This window comes from Aythya marila (genome assembly GCF_965140915.1).
Source record: "Aythya marila genome assembly, chromosome: 2".
Classification (NCBI taxonomy): Eukaryota; Metazoa; Chordata; class Aves; order Anseriformes; family Anatidae; genus Aythya; species Aythya marila.
This window is the reverse complement of record NC_139043.1, coordinates 25,181,090-25,201,674: the sequence shown is the minus strand read 5'-3', so window position 1 is coordinate 25,201,674 and position 20,585 is coordinate 25,181,090. Positions and strand designations below refer to the sequence as shown.

At 38.9% G+C, this 20,585-nt stretch overlaps 1 protein-coding gene across 1 annotated transcript in view; it reads right to left on the bottom strand.

Annotated features, from left to right (window-relative positions):
• Window positions 1–17,954, bottom strand: part of VPS50 (VPS50 subunit of EARP/GARPII complex) — a 75,677-nt gene extending 57,723 nt beyond the window's left edge. Inside the window, exons 1-8 of the mRNA XM_082754555.1 lie at window positions 17,852–17,954; window positions 15,770–15,838; window positions 7,754–7,876; window positions 7,070–7,141; window positions 3,661–3,714; window positions 1,323–1,393; window positions 239–356; window positions 122–157 (exon numbers count right to left, since the gene is read on the bottom strand). Of these exons, the coding sequence (XP_082610681.1) occupies window positions 122–157; window positions 239–356; window positions 1,323–1,393; window positions 3,661–3,714; window positions 7,070–7,141; window positions 7,754–7,876; window positions 15,770–15,838; window positions 17,852–17,884 (576 nt within the window). The 5' untranslated portion in view covers window positions 17,885–17,954. The remainder of the gene's footprint in view (window positions 1–121; window positions 158–238; window positions 357–1,322; window positions 1,394–3,660; window positions 3,715–7,069; window positions 7,142–7,753; window positions 7,877–15,769; window positions 15,839–17,851) is intronic.
• Between the last annotated feature and the right edge of the window lie 2,631 nt (window positions 17,955–20,585).

The window sequence follows — 20,585 nt, the reverse complement described above, 5'->3', positions numbered from 1 at the left end:
ACTATTTCACAACAAAGACTCATCATAGCCTGTTCATAAAATGACGGAAGGAAGGGACAAAATTAAGATAACTGACAGAAATAGAATAGCTTCAAGATACAACAGTCTGGGAGGGACTTACCTCTAGCATCTCACTTAAGCGTACATCAGTTCTTTGCTAAAAAGAGAAAGAAAACAGTGATAACTACAAAGGAATGAAAAAAGATTTTACTATTGACTGAAAAAAATCTTTACATACCAGTGTTTTTATTGTTCTCAGAGACTTCAGCAGTCCAATAAGCAACTGTCGTTTCCTTTGATTTGCAAGAAGTCCCAAACTAGTTTGTGTGAATCCCTCCTTTGCTATATTCAGGTGTCTGTAGAAGTTAACAATGAATAGGACACACTTCCATAATATATAACATAAGGCTTACTTCAAATAAACACTAGTATGCACATCATCAGACATGCTAGAAAACAAAATTGCAAGCATTGTTAGGCTTGAAACTGAGATGACACCGTGTTTTAGTTCATGCCGGCAGGCAGCTAAGCACCACACAGTCATCCGCTCTCCCCACCACCTCCCCTAGCGGCATGGGGGAGAGAATTAGGGGGAGGGAAGTAAAAGCTTGTGGGCTGAGATAAAAGTTTAATAAGACAGAATAGAAAGAGAAATAATAATAATAATATGCACAAAGCAAGTGATGCTCATCACCTGCTGACCAATGCCCAGCCCATCCCCAGGCAGTGATCCCCCCACCCTGGCCAGCCACCTCCTATTAAGTGTTCAGCATGACACCACGTGGTGTGGGGCATCCCTTTGGCCAGCCTGGGCCAGATGTCCTGGCTGTGTCCCCTTCCAGCTTCTGGTGCACCCCCAGCCTCTTTGCTGGCAGAACAGCATGAGAAGTTGAAAAGTCTTTGATTTAGTTTACGCACTGCTCTGCAATAACTAAAACATTGGCATGTTATCAGCGCTATTCTCATCCTAAATCCAAAACACAGCACCATACCAACTTCTAGGAGGAAAATTTACTCTATCTTAGCCAAACTCAGGACACACACCAACAGACTATTTAGAAGGTATGTTATCCCTTCTGCAGAACTTGTCTGTGGATCAATGGTATATCCCAAAAGGTGTCTGTTTAAATAGAACTTCCAATTGACAGTGGAAGTTGGAAGAAAAAAAAAGCAACTTGTACATTTTAGCCCATTTACTATTGCTAATTCCACTCAGCACATAAACAAGAAATATTATCAGCAAGTGACCTCCTGGGTTTACAAATGTCTTCTTAAATCCCTTTTTCCCCCTTTCAATTTCTGCCATTATTTAAGCAAGGTACCTTCTTCCATTTGCGCAAATAACAGCCGCTAATTGAAGACCAGTCTGTAATGATGTAACACGCTCAAGTTCCTACAGAGAGACAAGAGGTTAAGTAAATACACAAGTTAAAGTTCTGCTACCTACCAGCGAAGACTAGCAATTAGAAGGTTTATCTTGAGATGTTATAATGACTTTTTAGAGTTCCTTTATATATTACTTGCTTCATCTTTTTATATATGCTAAACACTGGTATGTAACATAAAAGCAAGCTATCTTTTCAAATACAATTCTCCTTTGAAGAAAGATACTTGAAATACATTTTCATTGCCTTGAGAGCCTCCTCATTTATATACTCCACATGCAGCCTAAGAGTCCATATATGATTAATAGAATACCCCCCCGCATAGTAATCAGGGACAGAAATACAGATTAATTTGCATTAATATGCCAAAGGGTAACAAAAACAAAACAAACAAAAAAACGTTTCACATATCATTCACACATTTCACATTTTCTTGTTTAGAAACATTTGCATTCTAAAAATTTAATAAATGTCATTTCATAATGAACGTTAATTGTATCCTGTTGAATTTCAGCTGAAAACTCTTCAGCACAAGCAACCTGAATTTAGCTTGATTTCGACTTTGTCAAGTGCCTAGCGTAACCTCAACTCTGTCGAAAAAAAAAAAAAACTGTTTTTCATGTACATATTCATTTTGTTAGTACTGCAGAGCAGTGAGCATTCTCTCCAGTCTTAAATTTATTTTTTTTTAAATACCCCTCATCATTTACAAACATATTGAGTGCTATCCATGGGAAGAAGGAAGACTTTCACTTTGAAAATTAAATTTATTTTGAAGATATGGCAACTGAAAATAAGTTTAAAATTCAGTTCCATTTAAGATCATCTCTTAGCTGGTCAGTCAAGAAAGATGTATCACAATCTCTCCAGCTGCTTAACCAAAACAGGATTACAGTAATGGCTTGTATGACAATGCTTTCTTCAGGACTCATAAAGTATGACCCATCATAACCAGGAAGATGCAGAACAACCTCAAACAGATTTTCTGAAAGACTGGAAGACTTCTTAATCTTTTGTATCATCACAAGTGCGTGGCTCTTGGCCCTGAATTATTTGATTAACACCAGAATACTACAACCTATAAAGAAGACCTGGGGCAGTCACTCCGTTCAGCATGCGTGCAAACATGCCAGTCCCCCAGACATCAAGTCGAGACCAGAAGAAAATAGCTGAAGTGTCAGCAGCCAATGCACAAGACACTAAATTGCGAGCACTGGGAATGGTTAATTCTCCAAAGCTGCTAAGCCAATTTTTTTGTTCTCTTCAGCAAGGCCCTAGTTGGGTCTTTCCAAGTTGAGGGCCTCTCGCATACCTTTGTGATGGCAGACTTCCTATATTTTGCATATATTTGAGACAGTAAATAGAATTGGCCCAGTGTTTTGCCTTTGAGCTCAAGAAACAAGTACTGATGGCCCATCACAGTAGCACACTAAAAAGGTTCTGCTGTGTGAGATGCTGTACACACACAGAATTATCCATCACAGGGTAATTCTCAGACTACTTTCAAAACAATCCTGAATTTTCCTTCTGCAGTTTTCTCAGTGTCATTTCCCGATAAATCAGATTTAATTAAAAAAAAAAAAAAGATAAATCAGATAAAAGCAGGCTGAGCTGACCACACATATAGGGTCATTATTAAAAACAAATCGGTAGGAAAAAAACAAACAAACAAACAAACATCTCTTCAGAGAATCATTATGATAGCTGTTCTTCCAATTATGTTCTGGGAGGGAAGAGAAGCAGAATATTGGCATGGTAGTAGCTAAAGTAATCCCACTTCATTTTGCTCTCAGAGGTCCTTGACATGTTGAGACTCCATTTCCAGCTCAGCATTCTGATACTTTCCTCTCATGATTGAGTGAGATCAGCAGAAGATTTCTGGTTAAGTTCTCTTAAAAAAAGGTCATTGCTGTTTGCTCTTGCGTACAAAAATCTGAAACCATTCCTAAACACGGGTGCTCGAAAAGCTCCTCTTCGAGTCCATTACAGGCACTGGTCAAGCATGTGAATACATGTTTTCAGAAAACCATCTTAATATAGTCATATGTAGAAGCATTTAGCATCCTGAAGAGCCCCCAGGTTAAAACACCCTTCATTCACCCGTTAAAGGTTTAGAGGTTTAGCTGGATCCAGGTTTAGCTAGAACAACTACTTCCAGCCAAGCACTAGCATCTCTTCTAACCAATTACTATATTTAATTCCAACTGAAACAAGAACAGTATTATAAGGGGAGAAATTTGAGTGGTTTACTGTTAAAAAATGACAGTAGTCTTACCTCAACGTATGCAGGCTGCTTTTCAAGAATCAAGTCTGCAACTTTCTTAGATACCTTAAAAACAAGAATACCAGAAGTGATACACAGCAATCTCTATAAATAAGCCAGTCTCTATACTGAAGTTCTACAGTGTCTTTGTGATTGTGTCACTCCTGTGGTTTTCACTTATTAATAAATATACCAGACACAACAAGTCTAAAAACCCTAGAAATCACATGGATCATTAAAGTAAAACGCTTATTTACAATTCCATCTAGGAATTAATGACCGTTTTTAAATTAGTCTCTTACTTCTCTGCTTGTTAAAGAACATGCTAGAATAAAAATAAGAATAAAATATGTAACTACAACTGCTTACATTCTGTTTATGCTACTGCTAGAGCAGAAACTTAAGGAAACCATCTACCATGGGAATCTAAGAAAGTCATGATGATGCTTACCTTTCAGACAGATACCATATTAAATAAAATCCATGCCAAAATGAATATTCACCCTGTGCACATTACACCATTTCTTTAGTTCTCAGAACATGCATATTTCAAAATTTTCTCCATTGTTCTGAATTAACAGTAAGTGGAACGCTCCTGAGGGCCCCTGCCTGCACTGAATTTAAGAATGAGCATTGTTGCTTTGATCAGTCTCTTGTGCGCAAACACACAAAATAAAATAAATAAATAAATAAATAAAAAGAAATCCAACATTAACAGTCATATGAATGCAAGTTTGAAAATAGTTTGTAGGTTTTGGTTGTTTGTTTATTACAAACTGTTTGTTCAGTTTCAAACATGACAAAAACATTATTGGCATTGCTCTATATTCTTCACAGGGACCAACACTTCCAGAAATGAAAATAAAGTAAAACTGGCTGTGACTGTCAGCCAGCCCCAGCGCATTTGTGGGAAAGAGCAATGAGGAGGATTTTTTGTTTTCGTTGTTTTTTGTTTTATACACAGCAGGTCTGGAAACTGCTTATTTAAACACAGTATGATATTGGGATCTTTACAATACAGCACTCCTGTAACACTCACAATGGCTCCACCAGTTCAGTTCCCACCCCTTGGAAGAGCACCTGCATGCAAATGGTCTTCAAAGGACTCTGATATTACAGCTTTGTTTTGCAGGACAGCAAAAGAACTGTTCCTTGTGAGGTAGGAGCACACGAAAGGATGTTACGAAGCCAAAAGCTACAAGTCTGCACAATTTTGGGGCTCTCAGGAAGTTTTGCTCTATACACTCTATATCCTATGAAAATTTTCACTTCTTTTCAATCTCTTCTTCCATTTAGCCTTGTATATGTGTAAACTTTACAAGAGGCATATCCTTGTTAGCCATTCACGCCTCCAGCACAAATCTAACAGCTTGATTCTTCACTGTTAAGGGGATTCATTAAGCAGTACACATGAATAAGAGACGATGCATTTCATTTTCACTTTTCACTATCTTTGTTGTTGTTTTGCAAGTTCTTGATTACTTAATACCAATAAAAACCTAAACACTGTCAACCATCTGCCACAGCCATTTTTGTTGTTTGCCTGAACTTACTGATAGTACTTATCTGAACTTACAAGCAATTCTTTTCTTTCTTTTGAATGAACCATCATATACTAGGTTATTATATACATTTCCACATTTTCTCCCTGCTTTTGGCAGCTTCTATACTGCTGTGCTGATTAACTTTTTAATTCTTAACCTTTGTAACCCAGAAATGCAACCACTACCAATGAATGTGGCTGCTGAAAGCAGCTTCAATTATCAATGCATGCAAACTGCAATGTTTTTTGAGGAGACCAGAAAACAATTTTCTTTTTCCTAGCCACATCAGGAAAAAGTATTGTCTCCTGAAGGAAAAAAAAAAATACAGTTGTGTATATCAGACTATTAATTAAAATGAAGCCAAACAGATGTACAGGAAAAAAAAACTCCTAATTCAAATTATTTGTACCCAGATGACTACTCAAATTAAAGCTGTCACGATACACATATTAAATAAGTATTGAGTGGCTCAATGGAATTGAAAATGGTAATGGAATGGAGAAACTACAGAAAACATGGAGTCTATAGTGAAACAAAGACATAACCAAAATCAGTAGTGCAAAAGTAGACAGTAACAGCCAGTGAGAAGCAGAAGATCAGAGCTCTACTACAAATAATTCATTGTCATTTGAGTATTTTGTGTTATGGGAATTTAAAATTTGGAATTCTCTCTAAATCACTATTGTAGTTTCCTGTGTCAACTATACATTCAGCCAATGACACGAGAAATACAATATTTATCTTATTTCAAAAGCAGACTTCTTGAGTACTGTATCTAATTGTCTAGAAATACACACATGGGCCATATTTCCTGGAAAATATGCTCAGTTCTCTCCTCTATTATTTGTCAGCTTCATGTACTTTCCAATTCACGTCATGCCATGCACTGAAACTACTCCCGTGCTGTTTCCCACTGTGCACACAAAATGGCCAAAACATTGATAACATGTATTGGGATTATTCAGCATATGCCTATGAAGTTGTCTCTCAGCCTTGAGCGTATTTCCTTGCTAAAATAGGTCACCACCAGGCTCAACACCTCTTGGTGATGAAAGTGGAGTTTTCATTTGCCCAGCTTCTCACTAATAGTTCACAACATTTCATAGGTTTATTCTGGGAAAAGACATCTTAGGCCAAATGAACTTGTTCTTTGTGTATTGTTAGTGGTTTAATATTTTCTGATGTACATTTCATCTATTTAAAGATGTGAGTTAGAAATAATACTGTTATTTGCAGGTACTCTCCAAATGCCAGCTAATACATTCATTTCCTGTTCATCTTTCAGAGAAAAAAAAAAATCAATATTTAATGTATTTTTAAAAAGCCTAAGAAGTAAAAAATACCCTTCAGAATCTGCTACTCCGATTCCCCCATAAATTACAGTTATTACTCATTATTTCATTTCATAGTAAGTATATACCAGTACTTACTAGAAATACTTGGGGACAAGTTAAAAAAAAAAATCAACAAATGAAAAATAAGGTAAAAATACAGACTCTAGAGAAAGAGGCTGATTTTTTAAAAAACATTTTGTGTTCTACATTGCCAAAAGTTTCTCAAAAAAGGGATTCTACAGCACTATTAAGTGCTGTGTTCAGCATTTTATTTCTTGCAATACATTGGAAAAACTGAACTAAAAATAAAGTTTCTTTTTTAACAGCCCATTTGATCCTTCTTACAATACTTATCACTTAAGATTATACGATTTACTGATATGATTTTCCATTACAAAAGCACACAACAATATTAAAGCAAAAAATGCTTTTTTTTAAAAAAAGTAAAAAAAAAAAATCACTTTAACCTACAATTATAGATAATTAAAAAAAAAAAACTCTCAGTATAGTATAGAGTTTAGTATACTAAACACCTTTACTTACAGCAGCTTGCTGTTGTTTTAATTTGTCTCTGTACTCTTCCAGTTCTTGAAGACTAAGTACTGGAGGAAGCCTCTGAATGTGAACAACAAATAAAATTCAGTGAGAAATTAAAGTACATAAAATACATATGCAGTATTAACTAACCAGTCAGTTTAATTAAAGAAACATTCTTATTGCTTCTGCAATCTAATTTGTATTCAAATAATGGATACTGAAATTAATCAGTGTTAAAAAGCATAATGTCATAATTTCCTCAAAGTTACCCCATTTTAAGACATACATATACATACACAAGCCCCTAGCCATTGAAACTATTAACTTCTTAGTCTATTAATTCCATCTGTTTAAAAAAATACCCAAAATACAGAATAGACATTTTTTCCTCCAACTATTTGGACTTTCTCCTAGTAGTTTAAATTTCTAAGTATGTTAGCACATCAGGCCTGATATTATCACATCACATTAAAAGAGACTCCATACTAATACCATAGGTTGGAACCTCCATACAACTGCAAGAAGATTTGGGCATGGGGAGGGGTAACAAAAAACAAAACAAGATCCACACTGTTTTGCATTAATTCAGGATATAAGAAACAAATGGAAAATGGATCACTGAAAGAAGCTGACTTTTGGCCTTCAATGTTTAGATACATTACTGCCTTTTATTTTATAACGACAACTTACCTCTAATTCATACTTCACAATATCAAAGGAATCACTGGAAAAATAAACTTCTTCAATACTATTAATTATTTCTTGCTGAGCTTGAGGATCAGTTGGTTCTTCCCGTGATTCTCTGAGCTCCTCCTTCACAAAACAGAAAAGAAGGATTTCCATGACATAATATCACATTCTAGAAGGAACAATGCTTACCAAAACAACTATTTTCTGAAAGTCATTAAGAACTTTAGTACAAGAAGCAATAATTTCTTGAGAATAGAAAGATCTGTACACTGCAGCTTGCATTCCTCGTTACAAACAGCAAGACAGTCTAAACTTTCCAAAGAACAGTGCAAGTTTCATTGTCACAGATTACCTAAACATTTCTTCCTCAATATTTATTTGTGGCATAAATGGATGCTGAGTCTGCAGTTTTCCTCCTGAAGCTTAGCATATTGTAGAATTTTTCATTAAAAGTAAAAGCTAAAATCTGATTTATTTATTTTTTAACCTGAAGAACTACCTTTGTAAACCTAGGGTAGACAGTGTCACTACACGTGTAACTATTCCATTTAGTTCTCAGAATTCACTTTGGTAACTTTGATAAAAGACATGCCATTAAACACTTGACTTTAGTCTCTTGACTCTAGTGGGGTGGTCTAAACAGACAGGCACCAACAGCTTTGTGACAGCTAATATTCAAGATGTGCATTCTCCTCGCTCCTGGCACAATCTCACGTGGAAGGTTTTCTCAAGAGCCCAGCTGTGCCCACTCGTCGCCACAAATTGAGTCTGAACCTCTCATCCTCCCATACTGGATTTTTCAACTAATATTTGAAGTTGAAGTGGGCTGTTCCCACGGAAAGAATGAAAACCTTTATTAGAGATTCAAAAGGGAAACATTCAGGGTAGAAGGAAGGGAGGGAAGGAAAGGCAAGTTAAAGGTCTGATCGTATTATTTGATATTATAATTTAACCCTGACAAAGTGGTCCAGCAGACTGAAGTGTCCCATCAAGACCCCAAGCCTCTGACACAAGTTGCTACAGTGGGACAAGGTGCCCTTATTTCCATCACCAAGAACTCAAGAGCTTATTTCACCAGCTAAAGGCAGCGGATTTGAGATTAATTTACCGAACAATCACAAACTTCCTCATTTTGCACGTCCCTCGGTAACATCAAAGCCCGTACGTTACAAGGCAAAGGGAGATTTCACCCACACAGCAAGGTGCTGTTTTTCCTACACAAATAAACGCAACCAAGGTGGGACACGCGAACAATTTCCTAAAGCATCAAAAAGAGCCGCTGCTCCTCTAAAACAGCCTATTAAAAAAAAAAAAAAAAAGGAGGGGGGGGGGAACGGGCTGGCACGGCGGAGGCCAGGGTAGAGGCCGCCCCGCGGTGCTCGGGCGCCGCCCGCCGGGGGGCGGAGGCAGCGGCCTCCATCTTCTGGGGAGGCCGGGCAGGGCGGGAAGGCCTGAGGGGAACGGGGCACCCGGACAGCTCCTGTTCACCTCACCCCCTTCAGCCTCACTGAGGGCACGTGAAGCAGAGCCCAGGCTGTCAGGGATGAGAAGGAACAGGTTCTTGAAAGAGGCTCCGGGGGGTATTTTTCATTTGTTTAATCTGTGATTTTGAAGCTTCCATCGCATGAGGGCGCGTGAATCAGCAGATGATGCCTGCGTTCAGATTCAGTGGCAGGCTGCTCTTGCAACAGTTTCACTAACAACACAACTCTCTGTCATCTAACCATATGTGTTCCTGTCCTTTACAACAAACAAAGTGTGTTTCCTGCTCGGCTTCCTAACAAATGGCAGCTTTATGCTGAACACAGAGCCCCTCTATAAATTAGCTTAACATTTTACAGTACACTAAGCTTTATCTATAAGAAACTAAAAATAAAAAACATCCAAGACAGGGTCAGCTTAATTTGTCCACTGAACCACTGCAAATGGAATTACCTAATTTATCACCTGGATGTTTGGCTATAAGTTCCTGGCATGGTCATTTGTTAAAAATAAATAAATAAATAAATAAATAAATAAATAAAATTATAAAAATAAAAAAAAAAAAAAGAAAGGAAAAGAAAAAAATCCAAGAAAGATTTTGAACAATCTGAATTTCTTGATGGTTTCTCGTCATGCTGGTAAAATATGTCAATGCCTTAAGTCAGTGGTGACTGATGTCCCCTAAACATACATTAAGGATACCATGGACACATGTTCTTTATGTGATTCTTTATGTCATTATTATTTATGTGATTCTTTATGTCATATTATTTGATTTTTATGATTTAGAGGCACTTAATAAATTGGGAGGACTGTTTTTAATATAAACGTTTCAATGAAGCCTAATCAGTGACCTTTTTATCTTTGTAGAATAACACATTTTTCAGCACAAAAATAACGCTGAGGTTGGCATGGCTAGAAAAATTACTCAGAAACTATCTTCTCCTGTCTCAGAAAAAAACATTTATCTCAGTGTTTCTCACAAAAACACTACCTGGGGAAATATTTATTAAATGGGCAGGCTTTATCTTGTTCATTCTTTCTAGAAGAACAGTCAGTCCAGAGAGAGACTGAACTCTCCAGGATAAACTTAAGCTCCCATATAAATTACACCAGACTTTATGCCATGGTAAATTGCAGCTTCCAGTCCATTATGCTCCACTAGTTTCAAACAACTAACAGGCTCAAGACCAGTCTTTTCACTTACCACTGAAGGAAGCAATAATCCTTGCCTAGTTTGCTGTTACTCAGTTTTCCTCATCCCTTCAATCAGGAATACAAAAAAAAAAAAAAAAGCTTACAATACGAAGCCCATTGTTTCAAGGGCCTCGGTAAAAGCCAGATTTAGCACTGTGGAGGTAGTACTTGCACACTGTGTACAGGCAGAGAGAGAAGCTTTATTAAATCCCTCAAGTCAGTTTTATACCTCAAAAATTTTATACCTCAAGACTATTGCCACTGAAAAAAACTGTCTTTAAAAAATAGTTCAAAAATCAACATTAAAAAACTTTTAACAGTAAGTTAATATGTAAATTCAGAAGTTCAAGAAGTATTCTGAATAGAAAAAGCTATAGAAATTTGGGATGGGAAAATCATGTGATGGTGACCGTGCAGAGAACTTCACTAAACCAAATCAGATAGAAAGGAGATCAGAAAGAGTGACTTATCAGCAAGGTGAACCCCAAAGTACTCCAGTCCAACTGCCCAGATTAATACATACATTCAGCAGTAGGAACTCTCCAACCAATAACCAGCCAACATAACATCTAAGATGCCACTTCGAATACTCATGTTTCCAAAGTTTTGCTCAGCAAGACACTTTACCTACTTAAAATTTGCATCATTTGTGGTGATGTGCAAATATGACTTCTTTTTTCCCCTTTCCATGGTGTTTTGGACCATGCTTTCATTGAAAGACAATTTAACATGTCAACCATGCTTCTTTGCAGGCCATGCCGAGTGCTACCCTAAGGATCAGGTCTCTCTTACATAATGCCACCTAAACAGATCAGTGAAAGACAGTTTCTGGGCAGGGTGCGAGGGTGGAAACAAAGAACTGTCTGTCTAACAGCTTACAAATTTGAAGAAACCGTTGCTAAATAAAAGTATTTGCATCCACAAACTTCTCACATTGTTTTGCCTTCCTGGTGTATGGAAATAGAAGTTTATGGGTCCAGGAGCCTACAGTAATTACTTGAACCGTATTTCAGAAGAGTCACTTCATTGCAGACTCATCTGAAAGGCAGTTCAGGAAGTTTTAGATGACTTACCCAGCTATTTCCCTGTGTGTCATACTCCCACTCTCTCTTTTGTTCTACGCTGCCTGCAACGCGAAAAACAACATTGCTACTGAAGCATTACTAGTACAAAGTTGAAGCAAACACCTTCTGCATTCCACTAACAATCAACCAAAAGACTTGGGAAACAGACACCGAGAAGTGTTCGTGATCAAGACAGTGTTAACAGAAACTGCTTAGAGACAGAAAAATATAAAATGCTTCTAACCTAATCAAAAGCTGAAGGTCAGCAATAGCTGATACACCTCTATATGTATATATATAAACCCACCTCAAGGTAAAACATTTATTAGCTAATCCACAGCTATGGAATGAAGTCCCACAGGGAAGTCTGTGGTGGTCCCTTGTCTTTCACGTGAAACATCCAGAACATTCTTTTCATCCTTCATTCTTCAATATGCATACAGAGTACTTATTAAAAAACCTTCTCTCTACCAAAACAAACATGACACTGTGGAAACAATTCTCCTGATAGGCAGAGAATAACAAAGCCTGACCAGACATTAGTCACACCACTTAATGCACACAGCTATTGTTGGGGAAATGGAAACCCACAACAGACTAAGAAATCTATATCTTCCCTATCTATAGGAAAAGAATTAAAAATAAACTTCCAGTATTGTTTACCACCGTAAGCGACAAAGCCAACTAATTTCTATGTATGGCATATGAGCTGATTATCATCGAGATAAAAATAACCTAATTCAAAATCATCTCATTATTAACCCTACACACTTGAAGTGTACAAAATACCTCTCTTAACCTTTTGTGGAGGGTGTATTGGGGTTCCCCGTTACTGTAGGGTGCAGAGTAATGTCTGACCGTTTCAAGGTATGTCAGGAACGTGGAAGGCAGGGAATCTACCAAACAGAATTGTTATCAGCTTGGGGAAGAACAAAGCTGACAATCACAGAATGGTTCAAAAACCAGTACTGCAGTTCTATACCATCCTTAACACACACCATTTTCAACAACCAAAAGACACTGATATGCCAAGAATTACAGTTCCCCAGGACAATCACAATCCAGATGAAGTAAGGTATCTCAACCCAAAGAAGACATGAAATCATTCTGCAGGCTACTTTCTTCTAGAAATTTTGCCTTTCAGTTCAGATTTACCTTATCTACAAACTCCATCTCTGACTTAATCCACTATACGTTTATTTCTCTGTGTTACTGAGTTGGTAGTATGGTTCTGTATTACAACAGAAAGTAAAGCAAGTTAGCTGGTGATTTATCTTCATATGATGCAAGCAGATTGGAATTTTTCAAGACAGTTGCAGAACCTATTGGGAGTAATGGGTAATGTGAGTGCATACACTCAGGGGTATTCAATAAAATAAAGGTAGTAAATCATTTCATTGTTTGGGAAAAAAAAAAAAAAAAAAAAAAGGAACAAAAGAAAATACAAAATTGAGGAGCACAGTCTCCACTTTCACATGCTTACCAGCAAGCCACCAGTCAGCAAGTAACTTTCAGATATCAAAACCCATGAGAATTTTGCTGGCTTTCCTCTGAGGAGATGTTTTCCCCTGAGGAGATCCTTTCCCCATTCTCTGTATTTTCCATTTGACTTTCAATTTAGTTCAACAGTCACCATTTCAAAGACACGCTTTTGTCCCTAGAGTTATCATTATCTATCAACGGTTTGTGCTCTTTTGAATAATTCATGCTGACTCTGCAGTCCTTTATTCTGTACACCTTTCTACAACATTAGCTTAGCATTTGAAACTTTGAGCAACACTTGTCCTAAATCAGTCTGGGGATTGCACTTTGGCTGTGGAAGTGTGATGATGAAAGCGTAGCAACATAACCATTCTATAGTCAAAACAGTATTTGGCTTGTGAGCGTGAGACTTTTGTTATTCAAGATATGAACAAAAAACATTATTAAAATGTGGCAGCAGAGAACTACATATGCTTTCAAAAAGCAGCCTGCAATATTATGATTAATATTATGGTTTTTCACTCATTGCCTTTAAAAACCTTTTTATTGCCTTTACTTTTGCATTCAAAAATGAATTCTCTTCACCAAACTTGTCCATTACTATAAAATAATTATTGAGAGGGGTTAGCTTATATCCAGCAAAACTACTTGAACCAACCTGTAATTACGTTATTCTGATTTGTGACATCAGTACATTGCTATGGCATTGAATGTCGTTTTAGTTCAAAACAAACACGTATATCCAAGGACTCGATGACTTTCAATTTCTGCTCAGTACTGAAACCTAATCTCCTTGATGGTTACTCACACCACAAAACACAGACAAAATCTTCCCCTCCCCGCTACCCAAAATTCCTGTTTTCAGGAAAGGGTATCAGGATTGATGCCCACAGTCCAGAAAACATATTATGGTGTCTCATCTGATGCTTTACCATTTGGAAAGTAAAATCATACAATGAAGGTTTTAGCAAAGTTAAGAAGGGATAGTAATATTAATCCTTCCTCTTAAAAGGAAAGGGATGGAAGTAAAATTACTGTGATATATGGCCTTGGACCATAGCCAGGAGATAAACTGATCAAAACACAGTAATTTTACTCAATATTCACCTGATTCAATGTTTTAACAGATAAATAGGTACCTGTACAAGAGATTCACTGAATATAGCTTTTTGAGAAGGAAAAAGCTAACGTAATCATCTCAGAATACTCAGATTCAGAATCTGAATATTCAGAATATATATTCTTAATACAGCAGTTATTTTTAAAACCACTCACCTAAAACATTTTGAAAGGGAATAAATGTTAGAAGAATTAAAAACTATAAAAGCTTCATACTATGGCACAGAAGAGAATAATACTCTAATTTTATCAGCTTTGTAAAAAAATCAGGTGATGAGTCCTAATGTTGATGCAGTCTTGTCTTTTCAGCACAGAATTCCTCATTTTCAGGAGATTCTGTTCTGTCTGCAGAACAGTTGCTGATAACTTTCTCACGTTACAAAGGGTTGACAGCATACAACCACCAGAACTCTTCCAAAAATTAACAAAAAAAATTGCAAATTGAGAGGTATTTGTTTTCCCATTGTTATTGATACAAAGTGTAGGTTTACCAGACACATAACATCAAACCTTTACAGAGCAGAGAGCCAACCAAGATACCCTGCATCTATTTTTACCTGGAGAGTCAACTTGGCAGAAAGGGCTATTTGAAATTGGATGCCCAGTGGGTGGCAGGAATTTGCAGTTTTGAAACCTGAGCCATGGAAATGTGACAGTTCTTTAAACGTCACTGCAACTGAATACTTTGAGTCTTTGAAATCAATATATTGGCCACTGTTTAACAGAATATTATGTACCAATTTAGAGATTGTTATATGATTTTTTTTAAACACGGAATAACACTGATTTTCTTGTCTGCCTTAGTACAAGCATCATATTACAATGTTATTACAATTACATCTCATATTACAATTACATCTCTTATGTAGAGAGAGAGAAATACAGGTTTTTTAAATGTAAAATAAGGCATCAAAATTCAGTTGAAGTCAGTAACTTAAATAACTCATTGGTTAAAGGCAAGGTCCAAATTAGAAGAAGAGAATAAGTATCATCCACAGTAAGTCTTGTGAATCATCTACCAGTCAAATATTGTAACAAATTCTCCCTCATATACAGATTACTCAGCATGATCTGTGAGACGAAAGAGAGATGACATCATCTGAACAGTGAGATAAATAAAAAGTAAAATGATTTTTATTATTCTAAAGCTATAACATTTAAAGTAGAATATGAAGTTAATTGTATATGCTGAAGATGAAAACCATGAAATTCTGAAATACATTTATGGCACCAAAAGCATGCAAAGACCGAATACCAGGACTAGAACTATGCAGGCTACCCTTATATCATGTACTTTCCTAAGTGACAAAAAGCACTTCCTTCCCTTCTTCCCCCTCCACCCTGATTTGAGCAGGAAACCTAAAAATATTGAGATCAACATCCAGTGACAACTCCAAAGTTCCAAGAAAGAAATTTTAATGCACCCTCATTTTGACTTGACGCACTGTTTTGCCTCAAAATTCTACTTCTTTCATTAAAAAAAAAAAAAAAATCAAAAGGTATTCAGGAGGAAACAAAACCATCAAGAAGAACAGCAACAAATCTGGTGTTGTGACCAAAGGAAAAAAAAAAAAAAAAAAAAAAAGAAAAAGAAAAAAAGCAGCTAAGTGTCATTTAAATATAAAATGAAAAATTAAAACTGAAGGGGGTGGGAGGAGGTCATGTATCATACCTTACTAGGAATCCGTAAGTTTTCAATAGGACTGAGGTCATGGACACTCTCCTGAGGACTTCTTAGACCCTTTAAAAGAATTTTAAGTCAGTTAAGGTTGATTACTTTACATATCTTGCAATCAAACTGCCCAAGTCTTACCTGTTACTGAAGAAAAAAAAAACACACAAGTCCTTTAATAAATTACACTGACATAAGTCTGGAAGGCTAAGCCTTTATTCTATAAAACCTTGAGGCCACTGGTATATAAATTATATTCCTCAAACATCTATGCACTTCCAGCTTTATGCAGTAAGTACCTTTTTAGGAGAGTTCACTAATATCCTCTTACCAAAGTCCACTTACATCTTCCTGCCAACTTCCAAATGTTTAAAAATTCAAGTGTGTCCAAAAAACACAATGTTTTTTGTTCCACAAACTTAATGGATTAATGCAATCAATCAAATTCAAGGTAAGTGCTACCTACCCTGCTGCATAACTATAATATTTTTGTAAGTTGGAAGATTTCTCAATTTACCATATAAAACTATTAGGAATCATTTTCTGTAAGCATAACCAAGCTGAAAAAAAGATGCATAACCAACATTAGCTCTTTTATATCATTATTATTCTTTAAAACCCACAAAGCCACATAAATAGAATACGCTCTATTAGACAAGCTTCGTACAGGAAACATCAAGTAACCAGATGAGTACATGTCTGTTCAACATGATATGCATTTTATGAAGCAGTATCACAGAACATGTTTCTTAGCACGTTCTCTGCTATCTTTCTAAGCAGAAGTGAACTTAAAAATTCAAGTTTCAGATGTGGTTCTGACTCTACCCTTCCCTTGACCCCCTGGCAGTTCACATGAGCCCTGAGTCATAGTCAGATTTCTCTCAAATTCTCCCCAGTTGACACCACTGACAGTGTTTCTAAGCCCCTTTCACGCCCTGGGTACCAATGCTTTCTCTGAACCGAAAGGAGCCATGCAATTACTATATGAGCTCACATTGAAAGAAGTGTGCTTTTATCCTCTGACACCAATACAGTGTTTTACAAATTCATCATGTGAATTGTCTCTACGTCACTTCACAGTTGTTTCATCTTCCCCATACGCAAAACCTCTTCATTCTGGTTTTGGTTCTCAGGTTCTCTTGGGCACGGTTTGAAAACACCCTCCCTTCCCAGTTACTGCCCCCAAAGGCTGTGAATCTGAAATTCAAGGTAACAAACAACCCAAAGCAAGTGCCGCGGCTCCTCCTACTCCACATGAAATCTTCCACAACCACCTCAAAACTTTGCGTTGAAGGCAGCTTATTTCCATCAGCAGCAAAAAGTTGCACTTAGTGAATGCTGGGTGGACCAGCATTCACTAAGTGAATTTATCATTTTACCATTATCCCATTTATCATTTATCCCATTTATCCCATTTATATTTTACCATTTATCATTTTACCATTATCCCTCCCAAAGGTTGAGAATTGCCTAAATTGTATTAGTTTCAGACCACACCATTTGCACACCTGGCGGGCTTCCAACAGCTCCTGTTAAGCAGGCTGCGAGCTGCTCGCTCACTGCTGGGCTGACTCCTGACAACAGGGGATGTACAACGTAAAAGAAGGCTCTAAACAGCGCCACAGCCAAAATCTCATTACCCATCTACAGCAGTGTAATGGTACAGGGCCCAAAACATTATCTGGGGAATTCGGCTTCCACGCTGGTCTCCATTTTAAATCCTGCCTCCTGCCTGTGCTCTGGGGACAGCGCTGGGAACCAAAGTTCAGCTCCTGGCTCTCCCACCGCCTCCTACAACCACCTGGGGCAGGCGATGAGCTGGCGGGCGATGCTTAAGGCACTTTTTAAGCTCTGAAATCCAGACACAGGGCAAACAGGCTCCGCCTAACGACGCTCCGTGCATCTGAGCGACTCGGACACTGCCCTGTGAACGCTCCCGAGCCGCACACCCCGACACAACCCTGGGGCCGGCTGCTCGCCGGGCACAGCCGCCTGGCCATATTACGGCGCCACGGCCCGGCGCCCCTACAGCCACACCTCCCCACGCAGCCGCCCCCACCCCTCCCGGCCCCGCTGCCTCACCTGCCGGGCCATCAGCGACTTGATCTTCTGCATGGCGCCGCCCCGCAGCCCCGCACGGCCGCAGCCCCTCACGGCAGCAGGCTCACGGCGGAGCCATGTTGGGCGCCACCTGACCGCGCCCGCCCGCTGCTCCCTGGGACCTGCAGTCCTCGGGCGGCGGAGCCGGGCTCGGCGCTGGGCAGGGCGGCAGCAGGCGAACTACAAGTCCCGTCAGCGCCGCGGCACGGCCGGGCCGGCAGGGAGGGAGCGGAGCCAAGGGCGGAGCGCGGCGCTGAGGGAGCGGCCGCCGGGGGGGGGGGCGCCTCAGCCGTGCCCGAGGGGGCGGCTCTCGGTGGGCAGCCCCGGTGTGGAGCTGCCCCGGTGTGGAGCTGCCCCTCGGTGCCAGGCAGCGCTGTGCTCGCAGGAGCCGCTCTGCCGAGCCCGGCTCGGGGTGTTTGAGGCGGGGGCTCCGCGAAGGGTCACCAAAAAGCGATTTGTGCCTGGAGCCCTTCGCCCCCGTGCCCTGCTAGCGCGGTCCCTCGGAAGCCGTGTTGGTTACCTGCCGGCCGACGTGCCCCTCTGTACACTTAATGTCGGCCTATTTAGGCCTTGAAATCCATTCTCTGAGAAGACAAAATGAGGCACTGTCTAAAAGGACAGGCTGGCAAATCCACTTAGAGAAATGCAGCTTTCAGTTTGCCTCAGATCGCCTCAGACGTTATGTCTGAGTGCATCAGGCCTGCTCCGGTGATGATGCAGTTTTGCATGACCAAAACAGGCCTGTGTGTCTCTGTACTTAGTTGAGATACATAGAACAAATTAAAAAATAATTACATTATAAATCTATTTTGTGTCATTATTCAAAAAGGTAAAATTTATCATCCTTGCTCAACTGGAGATGACATACTCAATAATTATGCTACCAGTGCAAGCACTGTGACATGCTAATAGCTGCAGAAAGCAGCCATGTAGACATAGCAGCTATATAGACATAGCTGCAGAAAAGACTGCTCATCTTTTTTGGGGATGACTGGAGTCCGCACACAGACTAGCTCAGCATACATTTCTTACGCCCCGTATTTACCCCCCCACCTGTCCAACTGCAGAGTATGTCAGGTAACAGCAGGCGTGCTGCTCTGCCAGAACTGACAGAGCCACGGAGTGAACTTTGCCACCCTTTCCAGCCTTGTCTGGCAAGAATTCTTTAGTTCTGGCTACCTTTCAGAATATCATCCATAATTATTTCTGTAGAAGGTCCTTGAGAAGCTTAGCCCACAAAAAAATTATTATTTCTTAGTAATAACTAAAATTAGCGGAAATACTCAAAATGTTCAGGATGTTGCTGCTACAAATAAAGTTGCTTTCATGCAGTTTTAATAGTCTTTTATTAAAAAGAAATGAGTGAGGTTTGATTTACTGTAAGTTTCAATGACATTTAACAACCAGCACAAACCAGAGTTTTATGGGAAAAAGAATGTATGGTTTTGGCTTCCATTTTATTAGTGTGAATTATTTGGTGTAAAAAAGTTCAGCATATTAGTGACACTGGGAGTATAACCAAATGCTGGAATAAGGGGGCACACTTACTTGAAAAATATAGCTATGCTAATCGGGGGGGGGGGGGGGGGGGAGGGGGGGAGGAGGAGGTTGTTTGTTTGTTTTTAATTTTCTTTGCCCACATAGGTCATTTAAAACACTAATACGGATTTTATCCCAGTGAGAAAGCTCCCATTCACTTTGGTTAGAAATTAGCTGGAACACACAACCAATATTTTATTACATATTGAAACCAAGCAGATAATCATTTCTAACTCGAGTTTTATAAAAGGTTGCAATTTGATATATCTAGACTACAGTTAAGTGGATTAAACAGGTTTCAAACAACAGCATGCGGGAGGAGCAGGGCAGTGGGCACCGGAAGCCTTTGGGAATATGCACAAAATCCTCTTAATCTGCAGGCTTGTGTCAGGTGATGACATTATTTCTGGTGGGACCACTCACTCTACCTATGCTTCTGTTAACCTGAAATAACCCTCTCGTTTCTTACATTTTATTATATGGAGCTGCTAAAAATTCTGGAAGGCTCTGGGTATTTTCACCTTCCTTTAACTGAAATACACATTGAGTGTTCAGTCTTGCTGCTGGAGGCTTAGCAGCTTGCAGACCCCCTGCTCCTAACACCAGCACAGGCACCCACTGAGAAGCAGAAGCAATCCCCTGCATGAGGCAGGGTACAGTCAAGCCTAGTATTTATTAATCCATAACAGCCTAAGTACTGTATAGGGAAAACTTAAAGTGTGTTTTTCTATGGATAAACCACCTCTGTCGATGCAAATATTTGCTGTTGCAAACTATTACTGCTCATGCAACTGTGGGAGGGTTCCAGGTTTGCCGCTGATTAGATTTGTACAGTGAGTGACAGCCTTGGACAGAATCCAGGTCATACATTAGTATTAATATTAAACTGATGTAGGTTCATGCAGAATAAACAGTAATCAGCAGCTAACTCAACAACTCTAGTAAGTTGTCCACTCTAGCCGCAGGATTCTGTTAGTAGACTCCTGATGGGCACTTCACATTACATGTCGTTCAGAGAAAGGCAACAAAATCATCACTCTATTTCATTTATGTTAAAGGAAAAAAGAAAAAAAAGAAAAAAAAAAAAAACTATGGGCTAGAAAATGCTAGAAATGCTAAAAATGCTAGAAAATGCTAGACATGGCTTTGCAATAGCTCTTTTGCATTTTTTGTAACA